At 42.7% G+C, this 21507-nt stretch overlaps 1 protein-coding gene across 1 annotated transcript; it reads left to right on the forward strand.

Annotated features, from left to right (window-relative positions):
- Positions 1-9252: 9252 nt before the first annotated feature.
- On the forward strand, positions 9253-11096 carry LOC130975010 (uncharacterized). Its single transcript, XM_057899845.1, has 3 exons — positions 9253-9360; positions 9469-9688; positions 10111-11096. The coding sequence occupies exons 1-3, from the start codon at positions 9253-9255 to the stop codon at positions 11094-11096; spliced, it is 1314 nt and encodes a 437-aa protein (XP_057755828.1).
- The last annotated feature ends 10411 nt before the right edge of the window (positions 11097-21507 follow it).

Genomic DNA, 21507 nt, shown 5'->3' on the forward strand with positions numbered 1-21507 from the left:
TTTCAGCTTAATGATCCTCTGAGATGGGTAAAACTTGGCTTGGAATTTGCTCACCAAGTCATGCCAATTGTTGAGGCTCTCCTTGGGAAAGGTTTCTAGCCATTGGGACACATTGCGCCTTAGGAAGAATGGGAATAGAAGTAACTTGTAGATGTCAGGATGCACCCTATTTGTCTTGACAATTTCACAAATCGTCAAGAAAGTAGACAAATGTTGATTGGGGTCTTCAAGAAGGTCTCCTCCATAAGCACAATTATTCTGCACCAAAGTGATGAGTTGAGGCTTGGTGCACGAAATTGTGATCACACTTTTCACAATTCCGCACAACTAACCAGCAAGTGCACTGGGTCGTCCAAGTAATACCTTACGTGAGTAAGGGTCGATCCCCCGGAGATTGTCAGCTTGATGCAGGCTATGGTCATCTTGTAAATCTCAGTCAGGCGGATTTAAATGGTTATGAGATTTTGATAATTAACAAATAAATAAAACATAAAATAAAATAGAGATACTTATGTAATTCATTGGTGGGAATTTCAGATAAGCATTTGGAGATGCTTTGTTGCTTCTGAGCCTCTGCTTCCCTATTGCTTCCATCCAATCATGCGCACTTCCTTCTATGGCAAGCTGTAAGTTGGTGGATCACCGTTGTTAATGGCTACCATCCATTCTCTTAGTGAAAATGGTCTGGCTACGATTCTAACCGCATGGCTAATCATCTGTCGGTCTCACTTGTGTCTGAATAAGATCCGTTGATCCTTTTGCGCATTGTCACTGCGCCCAACAGTCGTGAGTTTGAAGCTTGTCACAGTCATCCCCTCCCAGATCTTACTCGGAATACTACAAACATGGTTTAGACTTTTCGGATCTCAAGAATGCTGCCAATTATTTCTAGCATATACCACGAAGGTTCTGATCTCACTACTTTGAATGCTTTGTCATCAGGAGATGCTAGTCAAACGCATGGATTAGAGACCCACGAGAATATACTCCAACTAGCGTCTAATGACTACGTTGAACATCATGTAGACTACTTGTGGTTGTCAGGCACGTGGATCTTAGCTAAGCGAGTACTAAAGATGGTGGGTGATTGTCACGGATCACCCCTTCAGTCTGACTTGACTGAATTAAGTACAAGAGTATATCTTGGAGAAGAAATAGGCGTGAATTGAAGGAAAAACAATAGTACTTGCATTAATTCATGAGGAACAGCAGAGCTCCTCACCTTAATCTATGAGGTGTAAAAACTCCACCGTTGAAAATACATAAGAACAAATGGTCTAGGCATGGCCGAATTGCCAGCCTCCCAAATGGCATAAGAATTCGAAATCAGGGGGAGAAGACGTGATCAAAGGATCAAAAATTGGTCCAAAGATACAATACAATAGTCAAAAAGTGCTATTTATTCTAAACTGGTAACCTAAGTTTACAGAAAATGAGTAACTAAGTGCAGAAATCCACTTCCGGGGCCCACTTGGTGTGTGCTTGGGCTGAGCATTGAAGCTTTCACGTGCATAGGCTCTTCTTGGAGTTAAACGCCAGCTTGGGTGCCAGTTTGGGTGTTTAACTCCAGCTTTGGTGCCAGTTCTGGCGTTTTACACCAGAAAAAGGTCTCTGGTAGGCGTTTGGATGCCAATTTGGGCCATCAAATCTCGGGTAAAGTATAGAGTATTATACATTGTTGGAAAGCCCAAGATGTCTAATTTCTAGCAATATTGAGAGTGCGCCAATTGGGCTTCTGTAGCTCCAGAAAATCCACTTCGAGTGCAGGGAGGTCAGAATCCAACAACATTTGCATTCCTTTCTCAGCCTCTGAATCAGATTTTTGCTCAGGTCTCTCAATTTCAGCCAGAAAATTCCTGAAATCACAGAAAAATACACAAACTCATAGTAAAGTCCAGAAGTGTGAATTTTGCATAAAAACCAATAAAAATATAATAAAAAGTGACTCAAACATACTAGAAACTACCTAAAAACAATGAAAAAAAGCGTATAAATTATCCGCTCATCACAACACCAAACTTAAATTGTTGCTTGTCCCCAAGCAACTAAAAATAATATAAGATAAAAAGAAGAGAATATACAATAAATCCCAAAATATCAATGAAGCTTAGTTCTAATTAGATAAGCAGGACTTGTAGCTTTTTGCTTCTAAACAGTTTTGGCATCTCACTTTATCCGTTGAAGTTTAGAATGATTGGCATCCATAGGAACTCAGAATTCAGATAGTGTTATTGATTCTCCTAGTTCAGTATGTTGATTCTTGAATACAGCTGCTTATGAGTCTTGGCCGTGACCCTAAGCCTCTTGTTTTCCAGTATTACCACCGGATACATAAATGCCACAGACACATAACTGGGTGAACCTTTTTAGATTGTGGCTCAGCTTTGCTAGAGTCCCCAGTTAGAGGTGTCCAGAGTTCTTAAGCACACTCTTTTGCTTTGGATCACGACTTTAACCACTCAGTCCCAAGCTTTCCACTTGGACCTTCATGACACAAGCACATGGTTAGGGACAGCTTGGTTTAGCCGCTTAGGCCAGGATTTTATTCCTTTGGGCCCTCCTATCCACTGATGCTTAAAGTCTTGGATCCTTTTTACCCTTGCCTTTTAGTTTAAAAGGTTACTAGCTTTTTCTGCTTACTTTTTCTTTTCTTTCTCTATTTTTTTCGCAAGCTTTGTATTTTTCACTGCTTTTTCTTGCTTCAAGAATCAATTTTATGATTTTTCAGATTATCAATAACATTTCTCCTTTTTCATTATTCTTTCAAGAGCCAACAATTTTAACATTCATAAACTTCACTATAAAAAATATGCACTGTTCAAGCATTCATTTAGAAAACAAAAAGTATTGCCACCACGTGAAAATAATTAAACTAATTTCAAGATAGAATTCAAAATTCATGTAGTTCTTGTTCTTTTGCAATTAGAAACATTTTTCATTTAAGAAAGGTGAAGGATTCATGGGACATTCATAGCTTCAAGGCATAGACACTAGACACTAATGAACATGTAATAAAGACACAAACGTAGACAAATCATAAAGCATAAGAAACGAAAAATAGAAAAAAATAACAAGGAAATAAAAGAATGGGTCCACCTTAGTGATGGCGGCTAGTTCTTCCTCTTGAAGATCCTATGGAGTGCTTGAGATCATCAATATCTCTTCCTTGCCTTTGTTGTTCCTCCCTCATGGCTCTTTGGTCCTTTCTGATTTCATGGAGGATAATAGAGTGCTCTTGGTGCTCCATCCTTAGTTGTTCCTCTAGTCAAGAAAATATTGATGATTTGAGTGGAATTTAATCAACAGAAAGTAAATTACAAGAAACTTAAAGTGCGGAAAGTAAATGGCAAAATCTAAATTGCGAAAACTTAAATGGCAAGAAACTAAAGAACTAAAACATAAAGAGCAAGAAATTAAAAGAGCTGAAATCTAAATAACAAGCAAGAATGTAAATAACAATGGAAAGTAAATTGCATGAAATGTAAAGGGCTTTGGGTGTTGGAAAATTAAAGGAAGCAATAAATCAAAGCAATTAAATGGAATTCAAGGACAATTGAAGTGAAGAACAACAAAGAGAAAGATTCATCAGAGATTGGAGATATCATAATCCATCATGAATCAGTGGGTTTCAACACCCTTCTCAATCATATGAAGTAGATCTATGGAGGATTGTAATTGATTGAGACCCAATTTCTTGGCAACCCAATCTCTCTAATCACAATCAAATTGCCAATTCCTTGATCCGATTGTCATGAGAAGAGGTTAAGTGCACATCTCTTATCCTTGAGCCACACAAATTCTCAAGACCTTAATTCCTCTTGAATGGTGTTGGTCAAGAGAATTGTGAGGGATAGAGCTTCAATTCTAACTCCTATGATTCCCTTCCCGAGGCTCACATAGGAATTCAATAGACCCAAACCCTTTTCTGGAGTGAGTGGATCACAATAAGCATAGAAGATTTTCCTTAGCTACAACAAGCGGATTGAGAAGAAGAAAAAGATGTTCATTCAATCATGTGAATTACAATAAATCTCCTTCCCCTAATGATTGGGGTTTAGTTAATCATAGCTCTAAGAACACCGATGACCTGCATCATCTACCTCTTTCTCCTATCTAAAATGACCATAAAAAGAGTGTAATCTCATTCAATCAATGCAATTTTATGAGTTAAATGGTGAATATTATGGTTCTTTTCTTTGAAATGAGTTTTTTGTTGAATTTCAGGTAAAAAGAGCAACAAAAGAAGAACGAAGCAAGAAATAAAAGCTGGGCGTGTAAGCTCGGCATGCCATTTGGTATAAATGCCACCAAATCGTATGGGCGTGGCACACCAGCCAAAGGGCGTGGCACACTAGTTATTAAATCAAGAGAAGAAGTCCATGGAGCTTTCAATGGGCGTGGCATGCCAAGGCCAGGCATGGCACGCCAAGGCTAGGCGTGGCACGCCAGGGAGATGAAGCACAATAAGCGTGGCACGCCAAGGCCAAGCGTGGCATGCCAGTTATAAACTTCAGAGAAAGGACGATGACTTGCATTATCTACCTCTTTCTCTCATCTAAAAGGACCATAAAAAGGGCATAATCTCATTAATCAATGCAATTTCATGAAATAAATGATAAATATTATGGTACATTGCTTTGAAATGAGTTGTATTGAAGTTTAGGTGAAAAGAGCAACAAAAAGGGGGAGGAAGCAATAAAAAGAGCTGGGTGTGTGAAGTTGGGCGTGACACTTGGAACAAACGCCAACAAACAGTATGGGCGTGGCACGCCAGTTGACAACTCCAGAGAATGAATCTTGAAACTTTAACAAAGGCGTGGCACACCAGGGGCCAGGCGTCACATGCCAATTATATTTTCCAGAGGGCAAGTTTGAAGACCACAAAGAAGGCGTCGCATGCCAACCCCCTCATACACTATGGGCGTGCCACTTGAACTGGGAGGCGTGGCACGCCAGTTCACTAATCCAAAAGGGGGACACACTGGGCATGCCACTTGGTGTCGAAGGCATGGCACGCCAACTACTACCCATGACTTGGGCGTGCCACAAGAACACCAAGGCGTGGTACGCAAGTTCAATTGCCTTGAGAAGGAAGTGAATGTTCAACACTTAGGCGTGCCACTTGGTGTCGAAAGTGTGGCACGCCAACTAGCACCCATGACCTGGGCGTGCCACTTGAGTCTCAAGTGTGGCACACCAGTGCTTGAAGAGGCCTAACCACCTACTCGGCGTGCCACTTGATGTCGAAGGCTTGGCACGCCAACTCCAGCACCCAAGGAAGAAGAAGACTTGGCATGCCACTTGAGACTTAAGGCGTGGCACGCCAAGACCAGACAACCCTGAGCGTGCCACTTGAATGCTAGGCGTGGCACACCAGCTACTGGACCAAAGAGAACGATGCATGCAATACATGGGCGTGGCACGCCACCTACTGGGCGTGGCACGCCAACTATATTTTCCAGAGAAGTGACACGCCACCTGCTGGGCGTGGCACGCCACCTGCTGGGCGTGGCACGCCAGTATTATTTTCCAGAGAGGATGGATGAAGTGCACACTATGGGCGTGGCACGCTAGACCTTGGGCGTGCCACGCCAGTTCAAAATTCCAAGAAAGTTGAGCAAGAGGAAAGAGCCCGGGCGTGCCACTTGAGCTCGAAGGCATGGCACGCCAGGCTAACCAAGCAAGAAGAAGACCCTGGGCGTGCCACTTGAGCTCGAAGGTGTGGCACACCATGGTGGTTAATGAAAGGGGACTGTTACTTGAAGAGCTGGGCGTGGCGTGCCATGCCAAACTAAGTGGCTAGGCATGGCACGCCACTCAAACGCCCGCACATGCCAGGCACATGCATCATTTCATGAGTTTTTTCTTTTGCCTCCAGTTGTAATTTTCTTTTCTCTTTTAGATTTTCTTAATTCTAGTGATAGGAGTAGTATAAATAACCCCTAGAAGTACTGAAAAAGGGTTTGGATTTTCTTTTATCTTTTTCCTCAATCTCTGGTACTTTTTCTAAGCTATGAGTAGCTAAACTCCCTCTCATTGGGAGAGGGAGCTCTATTGTACTTTATGGATTAATGATAGTGAATTTCTTCTTCTCTTCATCTTCTCTTTGATTTGCTAGAAGGAATTTTGTTTGTCATGCTAGTGTTCAATCATCTTAGGAAAGAGGTTGAATGCAAAATGGGTTTCATGGGACCATTGGAAAAGGAAACATGAAACCATGCTTGAAATCCCTTTTCACACTTAAGTAGATCTGGGTTTTGGGATTGGATATAATGACATATAATCCACCCACTATTTGTATCTATGGCGATGTGTGGTATATCAGGGTCTAAGCATATCTTTCTTCATGAGCAATTAGACCAAGAAATTGGCTGAATCAATCATTATTGCCAAAAGGTCAATGAGTTACATGATTGAAGATGAGATGAGCTGAATTTAATCCAAAGAGAGCAACATCTCCCAATCCCAATGAATTCCCCCTATTCTTATCTTCCAAGTTCTTTATAGCTTTCTTTACATTCTGTTATTTCCCATTCCCATTTACAATTCAGTCATTTATGCTTCAGTTCTTTACATTCTTGCCATTTACTTTTTTGCACTTTATTACTTTCTTTTACATTTGAGGCATTTATAATTCTGTTATTTAATTTTCTGCATCCAATACTCTCTCTATTGATCAGCTTAACTAAATTCATTCATCAATTACAATTTCTCAATAAATAAATCTCTGTGGATATGATCCCACTCCACTGTAGGTTATTACTTGATGATATTTGGTGCGCTTGCCAAAGAACGGATTCATCTTATATAGGGAGTGAATTTCGGCTCATCAAGTTTTATGGCGCCGTTACCGGGGATTAATTTTTATTTGACAGTGATTAAGTAAGATGAGCATTTAGATTAAGCATTTTCTTTATTTTGTTATTTTCTTTAATTTCAGTCTTTACTTTATACATTCCTTTTATTATCCTATATTTTTTCATTATTTATATATTAACACTAACAAAAAGCACACTAATTGTTTGATAATTTGCATCAATTAATTTTTGACTCACCCACCTTTGTTCCAAAGGGTGATAACCTTTTTCTTTTGTGAGTTTTGTTTTGTGTATGACAGGGAGAAGAGGAATTGACATCTCCTATGATTTTGAACCAAAGAGAATATTTTTGAGATTGAGAAGAGAAGCAGTGGCAAGAGGCAAAAAGGGTGGTTGGTGATGAAAAAAAAGAAGAAGGTCCAACTCAAACCATGGAAGGAGATGCACACAACCACCATGAAGAAGCAGTTGGCAACCATGCTCCACCTCAAGCGAGAAGAGTACTAGGCTCTTACATAAATCCCAATCCTGGGAATTATGGTAGCTAGTGCATGAAATTGTGATGTCAATGGCGCCAACAACTTGGTACGCACAATTGTAATATCACTCTTTTTCACAACTTCACACAACTAACCAGCAAGTGCACTGGGTCGTCCAAGTAATAAACCTTACATGAGTAAGGGTCGATCCCACAGAGATTGTCAGCTTGAAGCAAGCTATGGTCATCTTGTAAATCTCAGTCAGGCGAATTCTAATGGTTATAATGGTTTTCGAATATAAAGATAAATAAAGCATAAAATAGAGATAGAGATACTTATGTAATTCATTGGTGGAAATTTCAGATACGCGCATGAAGATACTGTATTCCTTCTGAATCTCTACTTTCCTACTGCTTTCATCCAATCATTCTTACTCCTTTCCATGGCAAGCTGTATGTTCGGGTTTCACCGGCGTCAATGGCTACCTCGCGTCATCTCAGTGAAAATGGTCCAAATGCGCTGTCATAGCACGGCTAATCATCTGTCGATTCTCGATTATGTTGGAATAGAATCCAGTGATTCTTTTGCGTCTGTCACTACGCCCAACACTCGCGAGTTTGAAGCTCGTCACAGTCATCCCATCTCAGATCCTACTCGGAATACCACAGACAAGGTTTAGACTTTTCGGATCTTAGGAATGGCCGCCAATAATTCTAGCTTATACCACGAAGACTCTGATCTCACGGAATGGAAGGCTCGGTTGTCAGGCGAGGCAACCATGCATCGTGGACCAGGAATCCAAGAGATACACGCCCAATCTTATGTAGAACAGAAGTGGTTGTCAGGCATGCGTTCATAGGTGAGAATGATGATGAGTGTCACAGATCATCACATTCATCAGGATGAAGTGCAAGTGAATATCTTAGAACAAAAATAAGCATGAATTGAATAGAAGAACAATAGTACTTTGCATTAATACTCGAGGAACAGCAGAGCTCCACACCTTAATCTATGGTGTGTAGAAACTCCACCGTTGAAAATACATAAGTGCAAGGTCTAGGCATGGCCAAATGGCCAGCCTCCCCAAATAGCATGTGAATTCAAAAATAGGGAAAAAGGACTCCTAGTACAATGGTAAAAAGTTCTATTTATACTAAACTAGTTACTAGGGTTTACAGAAATAAGTCTAAGTGCATAAATCCTCTTCCTCTGCCCACTTTGGTGTGTGCTTGGGCTGAGATTGAGCTTTACACGTGCAGAGGCTTCTCTTGGGGTAAAACGCCAAGTTGTAACGTGTTTTTGGCATTTAACTCTGGTTTGTGACGTGTTTCTGGCGTTTTACTCTAGAATGCAGCATGGAACTGGTGTTGAACGCCATTTTTCATCATCTAAGCTCGAATAAAGTATACACTATTATATATTGCTGGAAAGCCCTAGATGTCTACTTTCCAACACAATTGAGAGCGCACCAGTTGGAGTTTTCGAGCTCCATAAAATCTATTTCGAGTTCAGAAAGGTCAGAATCCAACAACATCTGTAGTCCTTTTTCAGCCTCCGATCAGATTTTTGCTCAGGTCTCTCAATTTCAGCCAGAAAATATCTGAAATCACAGAAAAACACACAAACTCATAGTAAAGTCCAGAAATGTGAATTTGGCATAAAAACTAATAAAAACATCCCTAAAAGTAGCTAGATCCTACTAAAAACTACTTAAAAACAATGCCAAAAAGCATATAAATTATCCGCTCATCAGTAGCAGCATTCTGAGACCCAACATACATGCTAACAATTTTGAGCTCAAGCCACAGCTCATTTGGAGAAAGTGCTCAAGAAGATCCTAATCAACATATAACCACATTTCTGAGAATTTGTGATATAGTAAAAGCTAATGGTGTCCACCTAGACACCTATAAGCTGCTACTGTTTCCTTTCTCTCTCAGAGATAAAGTATCAAAATGGTTGGAATCATTTCTAAAGAAAGCCTTACCACTTGGGAGGATGTTGTTAACAAGTTCTTTGCAAGGTTCTACCCTCCACAAAGAATCAATAGGCTGAGAGCTAAGGTTTAAACCTTTAGACAACATGATGGCAAGACTCTCTATGAAGGATGGGAGAACTACAAAGACTTGACAAGAAAATGCCCTCTGGATATGTTCAATGAATGGGTGCAGTTGCACATCTTCTATGAGGGCCTATCACATGAGTCAAAGAAGGCCCTAGATCACTCTTCTAGAGGCTCCCTCAAGAAGAAAAAGACAATTGAAAATGCCATAGACATCATAGAAACTGTTGCTAACAACAAGTATTTCTATGCCTCTGATAGAACCCAAAAGAAGCAATGTTATCACAGCTCAACTGGCAGCCCTGACCAAGCAAATGGAGAAGAACCAAGTCTCAGCTATTCAAGCTCAAGCACATCCACAAGAGGAAGAAAACCCAGAAGTTGAAGATGAATGGGAGCAGGCCAATAATTGAACAATTCCTCTAGACCACCATATAACCCCAATGCCAAGACATACAACCCAGGTTGGAAGAACCACCCAAATTTTGGGTGAGGAAACCAACAAAACAACAATCAAGACCACAAACTATACTACTCTAACCAATACAATAACCACAATCCCAACCATCAATCAAACAACAATAGACCCTACAACAACTCACAAAATGAACCTACCATTCCACCCAACAACCATACAATAACCACCCTCAAGATGCATCATCCTCAACCATGCAACCATGTGATATCAACAGCAACTTTGCAAGATTAGAGGCTGCTATAGCATAACTAATAGGGACTATTTCTGTTGTAGTAGAGAGAAAAGTGCAAGAAGAGAAGAAGATAGATGCAATTCAAGAGGAGGCCAGATCCAACATGAGGAACCAAGGGGCAGCTATTTCAAAACTGGAATCACAACTAGGAAGCTTGTCTAAACAGATACCAATGCCCACACCTTCATTCTCTAGTGATACCATGGTCAACCTAAGAGGGGAATGCAAGACCATCACACTAAAAAGTAGTAAGGTGATAAATGAGGCATCCTCAAGCCACAACAAGCAAGAAGAGGAAGCTGTAAATGGATCTGAAACCAAGAAGGAAGAAAAGACACCTAAACCACCCCCACCAAAGCAAATCCTGAAGCCCTATGTACCAAAGGCACCCTACCCACAAAAGCTGAGAAAATATGGGAAAGATAGCCAATTCTCTAGATTCTTAGAGATCTTTAAGAAGCTTCAAATTAACATACCCTTTGCTGAGGCATTAGAGCAAATTCCACTCTATGCCAAATTCATAAAGGAGCTCATGACAAGGAAAAGAAACTGGAGTGAAAAAGAAAATGTGGTACTCACTGAGGAATATAGTGCCATAATACAAAAGAAGCTTCCCCAGAAATTGAAAGATCCTGGGAGCTTCCAAATTCCCTACATCATAGGGGATATAAGAATTGAGAAGGCACTATGTGATCTAGGAGCCAGCATCAACCTTATGTCCTTGGCCATGATGAAAAGAATGAGGATAGAAGAGGCCAAACCTACTAGAATGGCTCTTCAATTAGCTGATAAGACATTTGAATTCCCTCATGGTGTGGTGGAAGATTTGTTGGTAAAAGTGAGAGAGTTCATCTTTCTGACTGATTTTGTTGTACTTGATATGGAGGAAGAGGCTAACACAATAATCATCCTAGGAAGGCCATTCCTAGCTACTACTGGAGCCATAATTGATGTTCAAAAGGGAGAGTTAGTCTTGAGACTGCATGAAGTAAAAATGGTGTTTAATGTCTTTCAGGCGATGAGCTAACCCAAGGAATCCATTGGCGAATGCACGATGGTGGACACAATGGAAAACATAGTTCAAGGAGTTTTGGAAGAACAACAATTTGAAGAAGCTATAGGGATAGAGCAACAAGCATCAGGAGGAGAACTACCTCAAGAAATCATAGAAGATTCAATCATGTTGAACCAAACAAGTAACAAGGAAGTGGAGGCACCAAAACTAGAGTTGAAATCCCTACCTCCAAGCTTGAAGTATGCCTACTTGGGTAAAAACAACACATACCTAGTCATCATTAATTTATGCTTGAATGAGGGACAAGAAGAGGAACTTATCCATGTGCTGAAGCAACACAAGGACGCCATAGGATGGACACTTGCAGATCTAAAGGGGATTAGTCCTTCAATGTGTATGCACAAAATCCTCCTTGAGGAAAGTGGTAAGCCCTCAAGATAGCAACATAGAAGACTAAACCCAACAATGAATGAAGTGGTCCAAAAAGAAGTGTTGAAGTTATGGCAAGCAGGGGTAATTTTCCCCATTTCAGACAGCCCCTAGGTGAGCCCAGTACAAGTAGTTCCTAAGAAAGGAGGGGTCACTGTTATACCATATGAAAGAAATAAATTAATACCAGCATACTTATGGCATCCAAGGTTGGAGAATCCTCTAGAACAAGGAAAGGAAAGGCAGTAGCCGCCACCTCTGAATCTTGGGAGATGAAAAAATTCATCACCAAAGCCCACCAAGACCACTTCTATGAAGTAATGGCAGAGAAGAAAGTGATCCATGAGGTCCCTTTCAGGCTTAAGAAGAATGAGTATCCAGAAATCCAAAGAGAGGTCCGGAGAAGAGGTTAGGAAGTCCTAACCAATCCCATCCAAGAGGTTGGGATCCTAATAGTGCAAGAGTTCTATGCTAATGCATGGGTCACAAAAAAACATTACATTAGTGTGAACCCAAATCCCATGAATTGGAGCACCATGGTCCATAGGAGAATCTTAGATTTTAGCCCGGAAAGTGTGAGGTTGGCGTTCAACTTACCTTTGATGCAAGGAGACCCACATCCTTACACTAGGAGAGTCAACTTTGATCAGAGACTGGATCAAGTACTCTCAGACATCTGTGTGGAAGGAGCACAGTGAAAAAAGGATTCCCGAGGCAAGCCCATTCAACTAAGAAGGCTTGACCTCAAGCCCAAAGCTAGAGGATGGTTGGAATTCATCCAACACTCTATCACCCCCACTAGCAACCTGTTAGAAGTGACTATTGAAAGGTCCATCATGATCCATTGCATTATGATTTAGAGTGAGGTGGAAGTACATGAGGTGATCCCTCAAGAATTGTACAAGAGAGCTGAGAAGCCTTCCACCAATGCAAGGCTAGTATTCCCACACCTCTCATTGATGACTTGCATTATCTACCCTTCTTTCTTACATAAAGAAGGCCATAAAAGAGCACAAATCTCATTTGATCAGTACAATTCATGCATTATTTGATGAATATTATGGTATACTATTTTGAGATGAGTTGTGCTAAATTTCAGGTGAAAAAGGCATCAAAGATGGGAAGAAGACAAACAAGAAGCTGGGCGTGTGAAACTGGCGTGCCACTTGGGAGCAAACGCCACAAAAATGCACTGGCGTGGCACGCAAGGAGCTAAGCGTGGCACGCCAGTACTAAATTCCAGAAGGGAGATCCAAGCATGCATGTGGGCGTGGCACGCCAGGGACTAGGCGTGCCACACTAGTACAAAATTCCAGAAAGCAAAATGGAGGACACAAAAGGGGCGTGGCACGCCAGGTTGGGCGTGGCACGCCAGGTTGGGCGTGGCACGCCTGACCCATCAACTACTATGGGCATGCCACTTGAGCAAAGGGGCATGGCACGCCAACTCACCATCTCAAGAAGAACCTCCACTATGGCATGCCACTTGGTGTTGAAGGCGTGGCACGCCAGCTCCAAAAAGTCACTTTGGCGTGCCACTTGAAGACCCAGGCGTTGCACGCCAAGCTTGATGAGTGCTCAAATACATGGGCGTGCCACTTGAGCATCATGGCATGGCACACTGGTACAATGATCCAGAGAAGGGGCTGAAGGCAATTGAAGACTGGGCGTGTCACTTGAAGTCGAAGGCGTGGCACGCCAACCTCTCAACCTCACTTAGGCGTGCCACTTGAGCAACCAGGCGTGGCACGCCAATGCACAAGATAACATGAGCAAGGACTAGGCGTGCCAGTTGGTGTCAAAGGCGTGGCAAGCCAATCTGAGCATGTCACTATGGTGTGCCACTTGAAGGCCGAGGCATGGCATGCCAACTACTGGAACAAGACAAGATCATGGGCGTGGCACGCCAACCTTTAGGCGTGGCACGCTGGTATAGGTTTCCAGAGAGGATGGAAGAGGCCAATTACATGGTGCATGCCACTTGGTATCGAAGGCGTGGCACGCCATTCACTATTCTTCACTTAGGCGTGCCACTTGAGCAACCAGGTGTGGCACGCCAGTGTCATTCAGAGGGCAAAGAAGCATTGGGGCGTGCCACTTGAGTTCGTGGCGTGGCACACCGAACAGAGGAACCATTCACTCACAAAGGGGTATGGCACGCCAGACCCTGGGCGTGCCACGCTAGTGCAACTTTCCAGAGGAGCTTAGCCAAGCACACAACAAGGGCGTTGCACGCCAGACCCTGGGCGTGCCACACCAGTTCAAGTTTCCAGAGGCAAAGGAAAGTGGAAAAAGCAAAGGGCGTGCCACTTGAGCTCGAAGGCGTGGCACGCCAACACAAGAATTCCACTATGGCATGCCACTTGAGTTCAAAGGCGTGGCATGCCAAGGTTGATAGAGCGATGAGCGTGCCACTTGAAGGATTGAGCGTGGCACGCCAAGCTAGTTTGAAGGGCACGTGACACGCCGGTAGGGCATGTTTTATGTTTTTCTTTCGGAATTTGTGCTATAATTGAAAATATGCTTCTTTGGTCTTATATTTGCTAATATTAATCCTCTCTTATTACCATTAGATGCCGTGATATGTGTGTTCAGTGATTTCAGGGATTATAGGGCAGGAATGGCTTGGAGGATGGAAAGGAAGCATACAAAAGCGGAAGGAATACAAGAAATTGAAAGAACTGCAAAGCTGTCAACCTGACCTTCTCGCACTAAAATGGTCATAACTTGAGCTATAGAGGTCCAAACGACGCGGTTCCAGTTGCGTTAGAAAGCTAACGTCCGGGGCTTCGATTTGATATAATATACCATAGTTGCCCAAAAGCTAGGCAACGCGAACGCGTCATCCATGCGAACGCATCGCAGTTACGAAAATCAGCGTGGCAAATTTCTTCTCCAGCGATTTCTGGGCTATTTTCGACCCAGTTTGCCGCCTAGAAAACACAGATTAGAGGCTATAAAGTGGGGGAATCCATTCATTCATGAGGAGGCTCTCATAATTCATAATTTTAGGATTAGATGTAGTTTTTAAAGAGAGAGGTTCTCTCCTCTCTCTTAGGATTAGGATTAGGATTAGGAATTTAACTTCTTCAATCACAGGTTCAATATTCCTTTTATTTTCTCAATTTAGTTTATGAACTCTTTATGTTTGGATTGATTTTATATTTAATATAATTTGAGGTATTTTCAGATCTATGATTTGTTTCTTTTATTTATAATATAAATAATTTGGATTTTTCTCTTTTGGCTTTGGTTGAGTAATTGGTGACGCTTGAGCTGTCAAATAAAGTAATGGTTGAAATTGGGAGTTGCTAATTAATTTGAGTTCCAATAACTCTAGCCTTTCCAAAGGAAAGACTAGGACTTTAGGTATCAAATTAATTAGTCCACTTGACCTTCCTTTGTTTAGTAAAGGTTAACTAAGTGGGATTAAAATCCAATTCTCATCACAATTGATAAGGATAGGACTTCCAGTTCTTGTACCTTGCCAAAGGTTTATTTTCCAGTTATTATTATTTTATTTTACTTGTCATTCAACTAACTTTTTACCTTAATCCAAAACCCCAAAACACATTTTTTCATAACCAATAATAAGAACATACCTCCCTGCAATTCCTTGAGAAGACGACCCGAGGTTTAAATACTCGGTTATCAATTTCAAAGGGGTTTGTTACTTGTGACAACCAAAACTTTTGTAAGAAAAGTTGATTGCTTGGTTTAGTAAATATACTTATAACGAGAATTTACTATAACTTCTAAACCGACAATCTTCAGTTTTTCAAAATGGCGCCGTTGCCAGGGAATTGCAAACGTGTCCCTTATTATTGGTTATTTTAAATATTTTTAAAAATATTTCAGATTTTAAAAATATTTCAGATTTTAAAAGAAAATTATATTTTATTTCAAAATCTTACCTTATCCTTTTTCAAAAATCATATCTTTTTTTCTAAATGCTATCATATCTTTTTCAAAATCATATCTTTTTCAAAATATTTTCTTTTTGTTGGTTTTTGTTTTTATTTTCTTCTACTACTATGAACTCTCACCCCTTTGGCTATGAGTCTGGTTACAACTATGTTGCAGGAAGAGGAGATTATAAGATATTTCACGTATAACCGGCAAGTATACCGGGTCGTATCAAGTAATAAGACTCACAAAGAGTGAGGTCAATCCCACGGAGATTGGTAGATTAAGCAACTTTAGTTAATGGTAAATTTAGTCAAACAAACATAGTTTTGATTTCATGAGCATTTTGATTTTTGAACATAATTGCAAGAATGTAAATGACACAAAATGTAAAGAACTAGAAAAGAAAAATTAAATGAAAGTAAATAACGGAAACTTAAATTGCAAGAAACTTAAATGACATCAAAGATAAATTGCAAGGAATTAAAGGTTGCAGAAATTTAAAGAACATAAGAGTAAATAGCATGAATTAAAGGAACAAAATGTAGATGACAAGAAGAAAAATGACCGAATGTAAAAGGGAATTGGGTTGTGGGAAATTAAACAACTAGAGGCAATAGAAATAAGAATTGATGGTAGAGAAGATCATTAGGGATCAGAGATGCAAGTTTTCATGAATTGATGTTAGTCAAATCCTTCTCAATCATGGGTATAGATCCATGGCAAGTGGGTGATTGAATCCCAATCTCTTGGTGATTCAATCTCTCTCAACATAACCAAATGCCACTCTCGTGATCTATTTGTTCATGAGAAGAGATGAAGCTCCTTTCTAATCCAGCCACACAATTCCTATAATCTCAACCAGGAGAGTTACATCTCACATACTAACCAAGGTATATTGATTGAAGGAATCATGAAAGGATGAACTCTAAACTGAATTATGTGGCTCATTCCTCAAATTCACCACATAATTCATGTAGATTAACCCCTCTCTCGATGGTGGTTGAATCTATGAAGAGCAAGAGTTCCTCTTTAGATCAACCACTAAAATTGAGGAGGAAAGATGAATTCACCAACTCATTTCAACAGCAGAGCTCATCCCCTAATGTGGGGGTTTAGTGAGTCATAGCTCCAATATCAACAACAATTGCCATGAATGAAAATTAAGCTAAGTATAAAGAAAGATGATGAAGAATAAGGAAAATGCTTAAAGCTTAAGAAAATCAAGAAGAGAAGTTCCAAGATGAACCCAAAATAGCTCTCTGGTTCTCCTCCCGGAAGTACCAAAGAGTTTTCCAATACAAGTGCTAAAAAGTGTAAAAATGTCTAAGTGTCAAGAGTAAAGTAAAAGTGTCAAAAGTCCCCAAAAGTACAAACTCAATCTCTATTTATACTAGTCCTAAAGATCTTCAAGTGGGTTAGCAATATGGGCTTCCTCTTTGTTGAATTCTTGGCTCAATTGGAGAAGTTGTTAGCCTTTGTGATGAATAAGGGAAGCAAATCAAGTTGGCACCAATTCTGGCCCATTGATGGGCGTTGTTGGCAATAACTCAGGCCTTAGTGCATGTTGGCAACGTGCATGCCAATTCCTGGAAGTGAGTTTGAGACTTGGGCGTTGCTAGCCCAAGTTGTTGCAAACAACTTGCTCTTTCCTCTTCTTGGCCTTACTTTCATGCTAAATGTAGCCCAGAATTTGAGTGTCAACCTTCAGCTTCAATATGGACTATTATACATCATTGGAAAGCTCTTGATGTCTATTTTCTAATGCCACTGGAATCACCTCAATTGGACTTTCCTAGCTCAAGTTATGGTTCCTCAAAGAAGGTAAGGTCAAGCTGCCAAGTTGTTGCCAAGTTGTTGTGAATAACGCACCCTCAACCCCAAGTTAGCAACGTGCTCGAGCATGACTCTCCCAAGGCAAGGACTTGAGGCTGGTTGTTGCAAAACACGCCCCCTTTGTGCACGTTGGCAACGTGCTCGATCCCATCCATCATCTCTAGCTCCCTTGAATTTCATTTCTTGTTCTTTTTTAGGGCCTAAAGATGACTCTGGTTTGGCTCCAATCTTGTGCTCCACCATGGACTATTATATATGGTTGGAAAGCTCTGAATGTTAGCTTTCCAACGCAACTGGAAGTACTCAATTTGGATCTCTGTAGCTCAAGATATCTTCCATTGAAGTGGACATGTTCAGGCTGCCTTGTTTGGTAAGTTGGCGTTGGCAACGCCCATCTAGCGTTGGCAACGTGAGTGGTGCGGCATTTGGGCGTTTGGACGCGGTTTGTGCGCCATTGGGCGTTTGGCACCTTGGTTGGTGCGCCAATGGGCGTTTGGCAGCCTGGTTGGTGCGCCAATGGGCGTTTGGCAGCCTGGTTGGTGCGCCATTGGGCGTTTGGCAGCCTGGTTGGTGCGCCAAGACTTGGTGCCAAAATTTGCTTGTGTGGCGTTGGCAACGCCAGATTCAAGTTGGCAACGCCAACTTTGCTTCTTCCAGGGCCAAGCTTGATAGTGTGGCGTTGTTAGCCTGCGTTGTCCTCAAAAACGCCAATGCTTCCTAGCTCAAACAACGTGCTCGAGCTTCCATATTAGTGCCAAAATTGCTTGTGTGTGTGGCGTTGGCAACGCCACTCTCAAGTTGGCAACGCCAACTTTGCTTCTTGTCTTCCTCCAGGGCCAAGTTCCTTGCTTGTGTCTTGTGGTGTGGCGTTGGCAACTTGGTTCTAGAGTTGGCAACGCCAACCTTGCTTCCAGGCCAAGTTTGCTTGGTTGTGGCGTTGGCAACGCCCATCTTGAGTTGGCAACGTGCTTGAGCCTCCTTTCCTAGCTCCAGGCATTGCTTCCCACGTTGCCAGTGAACACGCCCATAGAAGCTGGCGTTGGCAACGTGCTCGAGCCTTCTTCAAGGCTCTAAAACTTGCTTCCCACGTTGGCAACGTGAATGGTGCCTAGTCTTGGCGTTGGCAACTTGAATGTTGCCTAGTCTTGGCGTTGGCAACTTGGATGTTGCATGTGATGGGCGTTGGCAACTTGTTGCATGTGATGGGCGTTGGCAACTTGGATGTTGCTTAGTCTGTGTGTGGCGTTGGCAACTTGATTCTAGAGTTGGCAACGCCAACTTTGCTTCCAGGGTTGCCAAGCTTGCTTGGTGTGGTTGTGTGTGGCGTTGGCAACGCCAATCCCAAGTTGGCAACGCCAACTCCTTGCCTTGGTTGCCTCCAGGACCAAGCTTGCCTTGTGTTGTGGAGTTGGCAACGTGGATTCCAAGTTGGCAACGCCAACTTTGCCCAGCTTGCATCATTCTTGCTTCCATGCTTCCTTGTTTCATCACCTATCATCAACAAGGGACATAGCTTCAAAGTCTCACCAATTCAAGCAATAAATTTCATGAGATTTGTTCATACCCTGACCGAGCTCTCCAAACTCGGTAAAGCTGATAGAAGGCCCGACCTCGACCCAAGGCCCACGTTCGAGGTCGGACCTCGGACAAACAGGCCAAAGAAAGGCCCGTCAGAAGGAACTAAGCCCAAAACCTAAAGGCCGAAAGGGCCTGGGAAAGGCGGTTCCGCAAAGATAGAGATAAATCTCCCAAAAGATAAGATAAGATAAGAATATCTTATCCAGGGATGATCGCAGCCAACTACTATAAATACACTGGAGCACCCAGGTATAACTCATACTCTAATTCTACTTGATATCTGCTTGGACCTATGCTAACTTAAGCATCGGAGTGTCATTGCAGTACACCCCCCCGCCGTTCAGCACAACCAGCTCGGGTCACAGACCCCCCACCTCGGGCCTTGCCAGAAGACCGAGCTACACGTTTCAGGTAACCCTCGGAACATTGGCGCCGTTGCCGGGGACCTGGAAGTCATCCCTTTACCATGGCGGACGACCCTCCCAACAATAACCACGCTACATCAGAACAAGAAGAGGAAGTTGACACCGGAGAACGGCCGGACAGCCCTCTATCACCACGCACTCCAGGAGGAAACAAACAAATCGCCCAAAACATCACCCCCAGACAAAGATCCACAAAATCCCGAAAGAGAAAAAAGTTCGGAGATTCTGGAAACAGTTCGGGCACAACAAAGCCGGCTGAGACAACTCGAAGAGGACGTAAAAAAGCAGAAGGAAACTGAACAGGATCTGAGAAGGGAAGCTCGCAACGCAGGGAATTGGAAAAAACTGCGGAAGATAGAGGCCAACCTAAAAGATCGGATGGAACACGGCACCACTCCCGAAAGCAACCATGATCCCTTCACACAGAAATCATGAAAGAGAAGGTACCGCGAAACTTCAAACCACCAGATATGGACCTCTACGACGGCACCACCGATCCAAGTCATCACCCCAATTTCAGAAGCAAATGTACTTAGTCGACGCCTCCGACGCGATTCGATGCAAAGCCTTCCCCACCACTCTCACTAAGTCAGCCATGAAGTGGTTCGACAACCTGCCACCAGGATCAATCTCCAGCTTTGAAGACCTAACCAAAAAATTCTTAACAAGGTTCTCTATTCAAAAGGACAAGGCAAAACATGCCCCCAGCCTACTCGGATCAAACAAGGCAACCAAGAAACTCTCAGAGAGTACATGGAGCGATTCAACAAGGCCTGCCTGGACATACAACACTTGCCCACGGAAGCAGCCATCATGGGATTAGCAAACGGCCTAAAAGAAGGACCGTTTAGCCAATCCCTATCCAAAAGATACCCGACCTCCTTATACGAAGTACAAGAACGGGCAGGAAAGTATATCAATGGAAGAAACCTCCCAGCTGAGAGACTCTTCCAGGAAGGAGTCAACTACCCGCCCCGAGATCGAGATCGGGAACAAAAAAAGAAAGAAGAATCCAACTCGGACAAGCCACGAAAATACCACAGCTACACTCCCCTCCGAGTCTCCCTGGTAGACGTCTACAGAGAAGTATGCCACACCGAGAAGATCCCACCACCCAAACCTCTGAAGCACAAGAGAGCAGGAAGAGATCGGTCCGAGTACTGCGAATATCACAGACTCTACGGCCACTCTACTAACGACTGCCACGACTTAAAGAATGTTATAGAAAAGCTAGCCAGAGAGGGAAAACTCGACATACATAGCTGAGAAAGGAGAAGAAACCAGAAAGAGAAGACGTGGAGATAACGAAGATCGGGCCGAGCAAACACGAACCCCGCGAACTCCTGAAAGGCACATACACATGATAAACGGAGGTTTCGCAGGGGGAGGGACATCCAAATCCTCACGGAAGAGACACCTCAAAGAAGTCTACCATGCCCGAGAAGACAGCCCCTTACCCGAGTTACCTACTATCTCATTTACCCGAGAAGATGCTCTTGGAATAATACCCGGACACGACGACCCTATGGTGATCACCATCATCCTAGCCAACGCCAACTTACATCGAACCCTGATCGACCAAGGAAGCTCAGCAGATATCCTGTTCAAAGCAGCCTTCGACAAGCTCGGACTCGAAGAAAAAGAGCTAAAAGCCTATCCCACCGACCTGTTTGGACTAGGAGATACCCCGATCCGCCCCTTGGGATACATCTCATTACACACTACCTTTGGAAAGGCGAGCAAACCAAAACACTAACATCGACTACATTGTAGTCGACGTCACTTCAGCATACAATGCCCTCATCGGACGACCAACCCTAAACAGACTAGCGGCTATAGTCTCGACCCCACACCTCTGTATGAAGTTCCCTACCGCAAAGGGAATCGCTACCCTAAAAGGCGACCAAAAACTAGCACGACGATGCTACAACGAAAGTCTGAGCCTAAAAGGGAAAGAGGTCAACATAATAGAACTCGGGCGAGTCCAAGCCCGAGAAGATCTCGGCCACAACCAGAAGGAGAGACCAAAAAGATCCAGATCGGAACACACCCGAGAAAGTAACAAACATAGGGGCAACCTCGAGGCAGGCCTAAAGGAGGAACTCACAACCCTCTTAAGGGAGAATTCCGACCTCTCTTCGCCTGGAAAGCCTCCGATATACCAGGCATAAGCCCCGACCTGATGTGCCATAAGCTATCAGTATACCCGGGATCCCGACCTGTCCAACAAAGACGCAGGAAGCTCGGGC

Source organism: Arachis stenosperma, chromosome 4 (genome assembly GCF_014773155.1).
Source record: "Arachis stenosperma cultivar V10309 chromosome 4, arast.V10309.gnm1.PFL2, whole genome shotgun sequence".
NCBI classification, from domain to species: Eukaryota; Viridiplantae; Streptophyta; class Magnoliopsida; order Fabales; family Fabaceae; genus Arachis; species Arachis stenosperma.